The sequence below is a fragment of the Syngnathus acus genome, chromosome 3 (genome assembly GCF_901709675.1).
Source record: "Syngnathus acus chromosome 3, fSynAcu1.2, whole genome shotgun sequence".
NCBI classification, from domain to species: Eukaryota; Metazoa; Chordata; class Actinopteri; order Syngnathiformes; family Syngnathidae; genus Syngnathus; species Syngnathus acus.
Genome location: NC_051089.1, coordinates 8,372,270 through 8,384,257, shown reverse-complemented (window position 1 = coordinate 8,384,257; position 11,988 = coordinate 8,372,270). Strand labels below are relative to the sequence as shown.

The window sequence follows — 11,988 nt, the reverse complement described above, 5'->3', positions numbered from 1 at the left end:
AGTGTACTTTTATTTTTATGCTTAAAATCAAGCATAAAGTTCTTGCTCTATCGATGATGGATTGATGGATAAATTATAAATGTTCATACCCCCAACCCAAAATCAAATCACTCATCACTTATGGTGAGGTCACCGGAATTCTTGATGAATATTCCAGATGGCGATGATGGGAAGTGCCTGACATTCATTGTCCACTATCTTAAATTCACACTCCACACTTGATGTTATCGAGTGTTGGTGGGTTAGCAGAGTAAAGTTGCAGGCAAGAATTTCTTCAAAATCTATCGTGTCGTGGTGTTAATGGTGGAGGTAGCGTATCCTCTTGGGAGTAATGCGTCATTGTTGTTCCTCATCAGTCTTTGTTAATTTGCACGAACATGATGACATCATCTTCACCTATGAAGCATATTTATGTATTTACATACAGTGGAAATCAAAAGTAAACACATCCCTGTTGAAATGCTATGTTGATGTGATATGAGGAAAAAAAGGGACCAAGACAATAAAAAAAAAATCTGCCATTATTATGGATTATTTCCCTAACAATTCAATTAAAAATATAATTTTTCAATAAAGGAAATACAAACAAGAATTTATATTATTAAATGTAGTGTTCATAATAATAATAATAATAATAATTTCCCACTTTTTTCATCTGTGCGAATTGCATGGTTATGTGTTTAAATGTCCATGTTAAAAACATCAAGGTCAAAACATGATTTTTCATCCTCGTGTGTAAGCATTTTTGACCATGTGCCAAAACAATGCAGTTTGCATGACTTTCCATTACACATTTATCCATCACTTTAATCCTTTAAGTCAATTATTTTTCTTTTAGTGCTACACAAAGCCTAAATTTTAAAAACACTGTGCTCGACTTACTGTTACTGACACGATGTGCATCTTCTTACTTCTTCCTATTATGAAAGTATTATGAAAGTTTGCTATGTTTCAAACTAAGGAGGTGAATCAGAAGCATCACAGAATTTGGTTCAGGGTGTGTTTGAGAATTGTGTAATCACTTTAATTGTTTTTGATTGTTTAGATTCTTAACTGTACTATATTTTTGTTCACGGCCATAAGCTAGTTCCAAATAAATGAACAATGAAAATGCAGATTTGAAATGCTAAAATTTAAGGAGAATTAGTATCATTGTTGCCATTTTTACTTCCAGCAGCTTTAAACTTTTTCTCACTCTTAAACAAATCTGCTTATCCATCTTCATTTACACGAATGCAGAAAAGTGAGCCACACATGAACTTGGCCAATCGAATACAAATGTGTGCTTAGTCAGAGCCTGCTGAGAAGTCAGTGAGGGTCAGGGCAAGGCGAAAACCTTTCTGACTCCGCCCCCTGGCCTGTGTGACTATAGCCAGTATTTGAGTCTTCGGGGGGGCGAAAGGCAAGGCAGTTGTGGAGGCGCAGAAACGAGGCTGTGATACCCTCACGCACACTCCCACTCACTGCACTTTGAGAAGGAAGCGGGCACACCTCCATTTTGGTCATCATCCATTCTTGTCAGGGTTCCCCTCAGGCAGGAATGATGGCTTGGTAGTTTGTGAGCTGTGACTTGTGTTTTGTTGAAGAGGTTGACTCCTTCACTGGAATTCCATCTTTCTTTTTGGACTCTCAACTCTCGTACCCAATGCTGACCGAAGCGTGCGGCGCCATGTCGATGGGCTCGGATGTTCGAGATCTGACTCTCCTGTCTCCAAGCCCCCAGGTCCCCTCCCTAGGTGGGGCAGGAGGTGGCTGTGGCCAGTGGACACCACTGTTGGACCTCCATCCCGGCTCTCCCTACAACTCCCTGTCCTCCCACCACTCCTTCATCAAGCAGGAGCCGAGCTGGGGGGTCGCCGACCCTATCGAGGACCCCCACTGTGGACTCGGGGCCTTCACGTTGCACTTCTCGGGCCAGTTCACAGGCTCGGGCCCTTGCCGGGTGGGGACCTTTGGAGAGCCGGCGGCGGTCCAGCCCAGGGTTTTTCCCAATGGAACCTACCTCCCCGGCTGTGTGGACAGTCCTCCTGCACCCAGGAACCAAGGTAAACATTTGTCAGCCCAACATTATACAGATGTCAACAATTCAAGGGATGAATGTCTTCTCAGAAATGTGACATCCTCTACTGTGTGTTTGTTGGGTTTTTCAGCTGTGTTGTGTCTCGGCAGGATGTTATGTGCTTTACTGGGACAACATGCCCTATGTCAGGAACTAACTTGACACTTTTCTGGAAGCACACTGACAGACGCCGACAGCCATCACAGTCTTGCTGCACCGTAACCTGTTTCCTTATATAAACTAATCACGGGCACTTTTTAAATTGTCCCTCCAGAGCACAGTTTCACAAATGCTTTCAGCTCAAGATTCAAATTAAAGATGACATTTTTACCCTTAAAATTAAAACTGCTTAACATTTTACTCCAATATCCAACGTATGAACATAGAGTACGACAAACCAAGAGAAATTAAGCAGCAATCCTGAGTGTGAGAAACATTGATCAATATATATATTATATATATATATATATATATATATATATAATATGTTGCTACTGGGATGTGTTGCAATTATAATAGACAAATCAAACAAGGCAGCTTGTTAAGTGGATCTTGACAAATGTGCCTTTGACAAATGTGGCTCATTGCATATACTTATACAGTGTATTGATCAGTTAGTGTTGCTATTGTTATCCTTATTTAACAATACACACGGTAAACAAAATAGTGTTCCATAAGTGTAATGTCTTGGCCACAACTGCCTGGCTAAATAAATAAATAAATAAATAAATAAATATGTTTTGTCCTGAAATTCCACTAATGATTTGTTGCCCTTCATCAAAGGCAAGATGGATGCCAAATGCCATGGTAGAACCTTTAGCCAATATAATAAGAAAAATGTTATCATGATTCAAAGAATAGCCTGTTATGCTGGTTATTATAGCTGTTATGAAGTAATAATATATTATATAAAATAATTAATATAATACAATCATTTGATGGGATTCAAATATTTATTTTCTCAGGATTTGTTTGCGTTCCCTAAAGGGTTGATAGTCATAAGATTTTAATGTTTGCCTTATTTATTTCAGCAATAATTTACGATTTTTTTTTTAATAAATCGTGGTGGACTCCACAATCTGGATTTGCAATCTGAATTTGAGACTTTTGTATGCAACATAAATATGAAACTCCTTGCAAACAAAGCTCCGTCAAGTCTGCTGGGGCTCGTTACTCGGAGGTCAGAGGTTGAACTGCGGACGTGTGCGCTGATGTGACTTCCACAGACACTGTGCGAGCACTCTTGTTCGCTCGCTAGTAAAGTACTTTTTGATGAAGTGATAAACTGCTCTGCAAGATGCGGGGATTTGAGTAAGACATTGCGAGTCATTTTTTTCTGGAGAAACCTCTCAACGGCCCTCCTAGGACTTACTTTTGAGAATTCCTAACTTCTGCTTGAACTTTCCACTTTGAGAAGCTCTACATTCTTATTTTAATAACTTAAATGTAAGTAGCATTGATGTGATCCGTTATCCTTTTCTGGGAAAACCCCTCGGTTTGTTGTAAATATTACCATTAGGCTCACTCAATGGTGAAAACTAAGAAATACTTTTACATTTAACGATCCAATTATCCTTTAAAGATGTGTGTAACTTTGTTTTTCTTTAGGGTATGGTGCAATGGGCTTAGACGGGAACCCCAGTTACCCTCACACGGCGTCTCACCACCCCCCCCAGCTTTCCAGCCTGTCCTTCAAGCACGAGGACACACTGTCGCCACCAAACAACATTGGTAACAGTCTACTTCCTGGCACATTCGCACTAAACTCACTCAATAACTGGAACACGGCTGCGTTCACGGCAAGGTCATAGACGTAGCCCATCATTCTTTCTTTTGTTTTTCCTGTCTCTATTGCTCTCTTCTCTCTTCCTCTTGCAACGACTAACTCAGTCATAGACCTTCTGTAAATCAAGTATTTTTCACACAGCACTCAACTGCCTTTGCGTTTTTCACATCGTGACACAACAGCCCACTGTCTGATAATGTGATGTGTGCCTGGTGTATGATTCACAAAATACTTGGCGCACAGTTGCATTAACAAGGCAAGAGTGTGTTGAGTATTAAACTTTACACAACTGTCCCTGTACTGCATTAAAGATGATGGAAAAATAGGCAGTGTGTGCTTCTGTATGCCTTTACTGGGCAAAGAACTATTTTTGGTCATGGCATGGTTTCTAACAGGCAAATAAAAGTAAAATCCCCCAAGCAATACAAATTATAAAAGATACAGTAATGTTATGTAATGTAAAGTTGTATTAATATGACCAAATGTCTGTATTTATTTATTGATTTTGAAAATGGTAGACCTCATGATTGTGGTATTACGACTTTATTCTTGGACACAAAGTAATGTACGCTTAAATGTACACTTGGCTGAGTCTGTGACAAACTATGAGTCGGCTTCCAACGCAAAGTTGTGCGGGGATGATCCTCAAATCCCTGTGACAGTGATTAAGTGTCATTTTGCAAGCTTCTGTATCATCGTTGCTCCATTCTTACATTGATCATGTACCATTACTTTTGTCCATATAGTACCCATTGTGAATCAGGCAAGCAGTGTTTCATTCATTAATGTAATCTTTAAACTACTTAATAAAGGTAGCAGCTATTCTTCCAATACAAGACATTGTATTAACAGAATTAATTTTTGTTATTTGCAGTTGAGCAGCAATACCCCCCTCCTCATCCACCTCCTCCTGCCCCACCTGTGTTCGGGTGCCACAATCCTGCAGAATCCTGCCCAAGCAACCAAGCACTACTGTTGAGAAACTACAACGGGTACAGTCATTTGTTTTTTTCCCCTCCCTGAGGACCGAATCCCACCCTAAAAATCTTTCATGGGAAAAAAGATGAGTCATGAGTGATGCTAAATAAAAGCGGAGTAAAGTAAGGCTGAGAATGCACTTTTACGCCCAGGTTGGATATTATATGGACATTCTAGCAAATTCCCGCTGGGTGGTACTCCAACCTGTCCATTAATTCCTTCTGGCCCAAAGATCCTTCTGAATATCAGCCGTTATAGTGTGTTCATCACACTTGGATTTGGCTTTCTTAACTTGTCATATAAATATGTATTATCAGTAACCCTGGATTGGCTGTTATTTATTATAACATAAAGCACTGACTGTTTACATTCTTTTACAGGCCGTCACTAAGTCACAATAATTTATTACCAAAAAGAGCAAAAAAAAAATTAATACACGAGTAGAAAAAATAACACAGTAACTACTCTGATTCTGATTATGTTTTACCTACTAGTTCAAATGAACACATCTTATAATGCAATGCAAATGCAATATGAATATCATTGGAGGCAATGGCAGTATTGGTATTGATACACTAATAAGTGTAAAATTGTGTATCATTATTAAAACGCGAGTTCTGAGTCCTGAAACTGCGGGCCTGAAAATGAGTCCTCCGGCCCTGCCTGATGTGTTCCCAACTTGTGTTCATTTTGATGGAAAACATTTCTTTGGGTGAATTGGGTCGGAATTCTTTGAATACCGACTCGGGATGTTTTGGGGAAGAAAGAGGAGCATGTGCAACCCAAATACTGGAACAGCAGATGATAAGAGGAGACTTTGCTGTTTTCAGTAAGAACTTATGGCATGAGCTGGAAAAAATCAAGCGAACGCACGCACCCACACACACACACGCATGCACACACACACACCCGCACACGCACGCACACACACACACGCACACACACTGACACACAGTGTATATGTATGTCAGATAGCAGTGAGCCTTTCCACAGTTGACCGTAGTTCAGAGCTGATTATTCTCCTTCCCTCAAGGACTTCTCAAGGAATGAAAGCCAGAATCCCCCCCACCCAACACCCCCCTTGAAACGTTCCCGTCTTTAATGATACCGAGGACAGAGTGATGTCATGCGGTGGTTCGTGGCGTACAAGGCACCGAGTCGCACCCCCGCTCCCCTGCAGACAAATACAATCCCATCTTTGAGTGTGTGTCTGTGTGTGTGTGTGCGCACTCGTGTGATATGCCAAGGTAAAGCCCATGTTTTTTAATGAGCAGCGCGGTGGGCGTACAGGATGTGTTAATAAGCAAACCATTCGGAATCCCCCTTCATTATCTGCACAAAGGGAGAGGAGGGACATGAAGAACCTTTAGTATCATAAATATTGCCAGCATGCTCCATTTTAAAAAAAGAAAAAGAAAATAAAGATGAAACACACTTATCGTTATTTTTCCAACATTGGTAATTGTTCAACCCTTGTTGTTAGTAGAATATACGTATACCAACAAAACACTCTACCTTAACTTTGATGAGAGGTGACGCTCAAGCTGATAAAGTCTCTGGTTCATTGTTTTATTTTTTGTCTCTTGCCTGACATTGTGTCGCAGAGCCAAAGAAAAAGCCAAATGCATGCAGTGGCTTGATGCCCAATTAACTGAGCAATAGGAAGATATGTTGCACGCTGGCATTCCAGGTCTTGGACTGTTGGCTTCCGGATGCAAACTGTGTGCCAAAGAAAACGTACTGTCTTGTGATTCTGATTCAGATACAGAATATTTTATAAGTCTCAGAAGGGCCATTCCGTTTTATAGTCTAACGGTTAGACTTTTTGTTTTTGTAATTAGAAAATAGCACTCTATCATATTGTACTTTCTACAACAAACATAGTGATAACAAGAAAATAGAATGTAAAGAATTAAACAGTTTATGTATCATGATTAATCAATATTAATTCATTATGGCTCCTTTTGGTGTGCATGTCTTAACCACCAGAGGGCAGTATAATACAGCATTGCAGACATAAACACAGATGAGTTTCACAACTACTGTCCACGACTCAGCAGCTGGAAGATTATTTTTGTCCAAAGGATAAAGAATATATGCCTCTTAGTGATGTTATATTATCCATCTGCATGTGTTGATTCACAATTTGTTCAAATATCTGTTGCTTAAAAAAACATCAACGCCGACACAAAAATGCAATTCATTAGCTCGTGTAGGACGTTTTGCATTGTTTGTTAGCATTAAACTAACCCTAACCCAAAGGAATGTTTTGAATACATGACATGTGATTATCAGTGTTTTATGTTTAGTTTGACAGTAAATGTCAACTAGGATTGATATTATAAAGAATGAAGCCACATTTTTTAAGAATTTCTCACTATCAAACTGCTAGTTGTTGAAAGAATTTAAGTGGAATTCCTTGCCACCAATTAAAATGCACAGTTTGTCTCCTTTAAAGTCAAATTGGTACACGTTCCAGAAGTCAAACAATATTTATAAGCAAGACTAAGTTTTAAAAACTCATCTCAAAAGTCATTCTCTAGCCTTAATCTCGTAAACCGGGTCACTCTTATCTCAAACCAGCTGAGCAAAGTCTCAGATATAAAAACATCATGACATCAAGAATAACCACACCCAGTGGCCGTACAGCAGAACAGAATGCAGAATAATTCTCGGTTTATTTTGCATTTTGTGATTTTAGCTGCTTTATGGAAGAAGGGATTAAAGAATTTTGGAGAGCGGTTTGCATACTGCACCTTGAAATGTATGACTGATCTTTTTGGCTTTTGACTTTCCCCCACATGATTTGAGTGTTAATCACTGTGTTTTTGCTAAATTCCCATCAGTGATAACCTGTACCAAATGGCGTCTCAGCTGGAATGCGTCACGTGGAACCAGATGAACACGCTTGCGTCTTCCATGAAGAAGTAAAAACAACCATTTGTTCTCAAGTCCCATAGATAACCCTAACAAAATAAAATCTTTCATTTCTTTTAATTTGTGTATTTTGTTTCCTAGCAGCCACACGACCAGCTATGACAGTGATCCCATACCCCCGCCCCCTCCCATGCTGGTGAGCGCCCAGTACCACATCCACACGCATGGCGTGTTTAGGGGGCTTCAGGTCCGTCAAGTGAATGCAAGCGCATGCACAAAGGAGGTGAAAAAACAGCTCTCGAATAAATAATGCGTGTGCTTCCCTGTCCAAAAGGATGTAAGACGAGTTCCCAGTCTCGCTCCACCAGCTGTAAAGTCATCCGAGCCCAGTGAGAAGCGTCCTTATGTGTGCACCCATCCTGGTTGCAACAAGCGGTACTTTAAACTTTCACACCTGCAGATGCATGGAAGGAAACACTCGGGTGAGTTTATCTTGAAAATATTATACATAAATGCTATGGTTGTATGAAAATTGAGATATGAGATATAACAAATAATTCGCCCATGGGTGGGTGAAACGTTGAGCTCGAGAGCAATGATGCAAAAAGTCTACACACCCCTGCTCAGATGCCAGCGTTTTGTGATGCAAAAAAGTTACAAGACTCTTCCCACTATTAATGTGACAACTCCAAAAAAAATCTATCCAAGCGGGGAAATAAATATAAACAAGTACTAGATAATCAACAAGATTATGTGGTTGCACAAGTGTGAACACCCTCTTAGCTGGAGGTGTGGCCTCTGAGTAACCTCAAATAAAGATGTTCTCGTAGGGTTTTTCTGACAGTAAAATATGTTTCCTCTGTGGGCCATGGCTTGTGCTGTAAAATGTGATTACAAAAATGTCAGGAAAAGCCTATTTGAATAACTCAATTCTATTTGGGGTTTATCAGAGGCACTCTAAATTATAGCAGTTGCGTACTGACGGACTCCCATTTAACATGTGTTTGAATATTATTGGTGAGTTTGAGAGAGTGTGCACTATTTATTTTTACTCCCCCTCTGAATATATGCCAGAATTTTGTCTCTAGCTCTAAATATGGTCACGCACAGGTTGAGGAAATTGTACTAAAACCATACAACATTGAGGTGGTTGATGTTTCAGGTGAGAAACCGTACCAGTGTGATGTCACAGAATGCGGCCGCAGATTTTCTCGATCAGACCAACTGAAGAGACACCAGCGCAGACACACAGGTACTATAATGTCACACTTTTTAGCGATACAACAATACTTTTACTCATTATCAGGACTGTATATTATTAGTTGTGTATCATACAGTGGGGTTGGCATGGTGATTGACTGGTTAGCACAACAGCCGCACATTATCGAGGTCACTGGTTCCATTCCAGGCCCTGACAATCCTGTGTTTTCATCGAGCAGTGGCTGAGCTAGAGGGGGACGGCGTATGGGCCCCCTGAAATATATCAAATAACTATCTATATCTGTCCAAATTAATGGAATAATCTATCTTTAAACTAAATTGAACAACATTTTCCATTGCTGGATGTGACTTCACCAAACAGTCAGCAGGTAAAAATTCCAAGTCAAAAAAACTCATTTAAAACCATGTTTGTGCAGGAGTGAAGCCTTTTGAGTGCGAGACATGTCAGCGCAGGTTTTCACGGTCAGACCACCTTAAGACTCACACTCGGACTCATACAGGTAAAACAAGTGCGTATACCTTTTTATCTTCCTCCACTGCATCATTCTCCTGGTCAGACTTCTGACTCTGGAGATGGACTGCTTGATTATTGCACTGAATGTTTGAACGCGCTTTTTCATTCAACGCCCTTTCTCTGACTTATGTTCAGGCGAGAAGCCGTTCACATGCCGCTGGTCAAACTGTCAGAAAAAGTTTGCCCGCTCCGACGAGCTGGTGCGCCATCACACCATGCATCAGAGGAACCTGACCAAGCTGCCGCCTGCCATCTGAGCCAGGAAGGTGGCGATGCAGTGTGCCAGCCAATAGAGCGAGAGAGCCAGGTCAAAGGTCGTGGTGCTTTGCCAAATGTGCATAAGTGGAGGTCACAGCTGATGCCAATCCACCTCGACCACAAGGCACCCGTATGGCCCGCAAGATGCAACTCAGCCAGCACTCTTATTGGGTCATCTCCACTGAGGTTACTACCATCTTATAATTGAGCCCAGAATTTCAAAAAAGACGACACAAGGAAACAGTTGATGTTCTATTTTTGATATCATAGCACACTTGCACTGTTATTTGGGTTTTCTTGTAAGTGCTGAATCGTGTAAACTGGATTTAGGAAATGGACAGCAGTGATTTGTGGGGGATGTAAATACATACAATGCACGCCTAATAACTTTGTACATATATGATGTACGTAGATGCTTACTTTTAAAGACATTTGTTTTGTACGGTGTATTTTTTTATGTCTCTAAATGCTGAACTACATCATTCTCCGGTGTGTGCGTTAGTGTGTTTGCGCTGTCAGGTTAAGAGGCCACCTATGATCGAGGTGATTGGGGAGTGACAGGTAGTAAAACAGCACCCCACCGACGCTCTGACAGGGCGCAGGTCTCACCCTCCTAAATCTCTGCCGCACATCTTCATAACTGGAAACATCTGGAACTCAATAAATCGTATTAAAAAAAGACACATACCAAAGTGTCACTACCTCACCGAGGGCCCCAACATTTTTTAAGTCTTTATAAGTATTGAAGTATTGTCACGTGTAGGTATTCTACCTTAAGGAAGCAAAAATGGAAGAAAATATGATACTAAAACATAGAAAATATGTGAGGAAGGAATATGGAAAATCAAGATAATTACGAAAAATCTAATTGTGCTGATTGCCCTTTACATAGTGCTGACAGACCGCCACCTGCTGCTAGTAGGTACGTTGGATATAAAAAGTCTACTCAGCCTAAAAAGCCTACTAGAACATCTGGAATTTATTTGTCGTTATTGAAAGACACTTGAAATTGTGTGACACTTGAAGGTGTGTGCTGACTCCCATGGTTAAATGGAAATGGTTAATTCTCAGCACAGCCACATCCTAGTAGGGTGTGCACAATTGTACAATCACAACTCACTTGTTTTTTCCATGAGTATATAGTTTAATGATCGCCTTGCGGTACTGTCCATACTAAGTTAAGAAAGGCATTTTACACAAGAAACCACATGGTGGCAGTGTCAACCTTTGCAACTCACGTTGTACTCTCTTGACTTAGACTTTGACTTCACACACACGCATGCACACACACACGCATACACACACACACACACACACACACACACACACACACACACACACACACACACACACAGTTAGGGTTTTGAAGTAGGGTTTCAAACTAGGTTTAGGGTTTCAAACTAGGTTAGGGTTTCAAAATGGGTATAGCGTTTCAAATCAGGGTTTCAAAATAGGATTATGGTTTCAAACTGGGGTTAGGGTTTCAAAGTAGGGTTTCAAATTTGGGTTACACTTTGAAGTAAGATTTCACAGTGGTTTTGGGTTTTCTGTCACGACTCGTCTCTGATTGTTTTATATTTTGGTTGTTAAGGTTTCTGTCCGCGTGTCTGTGTACTCGCCCCTCCCCTCCTGTGTCTGCCCATGATCAGTGAGTGTGATAACCTTCACCTGCCTCTCATTACCTGTCATGTATTTAAGTCCTGTCTGCCCCTCACTCACTGTCGGATTGTCTCGTCTCATGTCTTCTTGTCTCTCGTCCCCCATGGTTTCAAACTTGGGTTAGACCAGGTTTTAAAGTAAGGTTTCAAACTAGGGTTAGGGTTTTAAAGTAGCATTTAGTAGCAAAGTAAGGTTATATAGATAAGTACATTACTCTGTCATCTGGGGTGTGGTCACGGAGGCAGCAGCTCCAGAAGGTAAGACCAAACTTCCCTCTCCCCAGCCACTTCTTCTAGTTCCTCTGGAGGGATCCCAAGGCGTTCCCACGAGCGGCAGCGGAACTGTAGCTTGTTTGTAAGGTAGGTGTCCAAGCATGAGTATTTAGCTGGAGACTGCATCTGCACATACTTAAGTGAATTAAACTTTCCCTCTGCAAGCTTGAGCACAAGCAAGCAGATTGAAATGACTTCAGGGTCACAGTTCTTCATTTGAAGGTGGTGATCCTGCTTGTTTTCCCATCCACGTAATGGATGTGAGGTAGCATGTCCTTATGTTTTTTTGTTTTTTTCCCCTTTGCTTCTTAATCCAGTGCACTTTGATTAAGGCGCGCCTTGGTCTTTGTTCTCCCTCCGCGGG

General features: G+C 40.9%; 1 protein-coding gene across 3 annotated transcripts; it reads left to right on the top strand.

The window, feature by feature from the left end:
* The first annotated feature begins 1,387 nt into the window (after window positions 1-1,387).
* On the top strand, window positions 1,388-10,177 carry wt1b (WT1 transcription factor b). Of its 3 annotated transcripts, none has more exons than XM_037248134.1 (9): window positions 1,388-2,045; window positions 3,668-3,790; window positions 4,720-4,837; window positions 7,670-7,750; window positions 7,842-7,896; window positions 8,035-8,182; window positions 8,863-8,952; window positions 9,338-9,430; window positions 9,571-10,177. In XM_037248134.1, the coding sequence occupies exons 1-9, from the start codon at window positions 1,646-1,648 to the stop codon at window positions 9,690-9,692; spliced, it is 1,230 nt and encodes a 409-aa protein (XP_037104029.1). In that variant the 5' UTR covers window positions 1,388-1,645; the 3' UTR covers window positions 9,693-10,177. The 3 variants fall into 3 exon arrangements, with proteins under 3 accessions (XP_037104029.1, XP_037104028.1, XP_037104027.1); XM_037248133.1 differs by having other exon boundaries at window positions 7,842-7,947; window positions 9,338-9,421; XM_037248132.1 differs by having other exon boundaries at window positions 1,389-2,045; window positions 7,842-7,947.
* The last annotated feature ends 1,811 nt before the right edge of the window (window positions 10,178-11,988 follow it).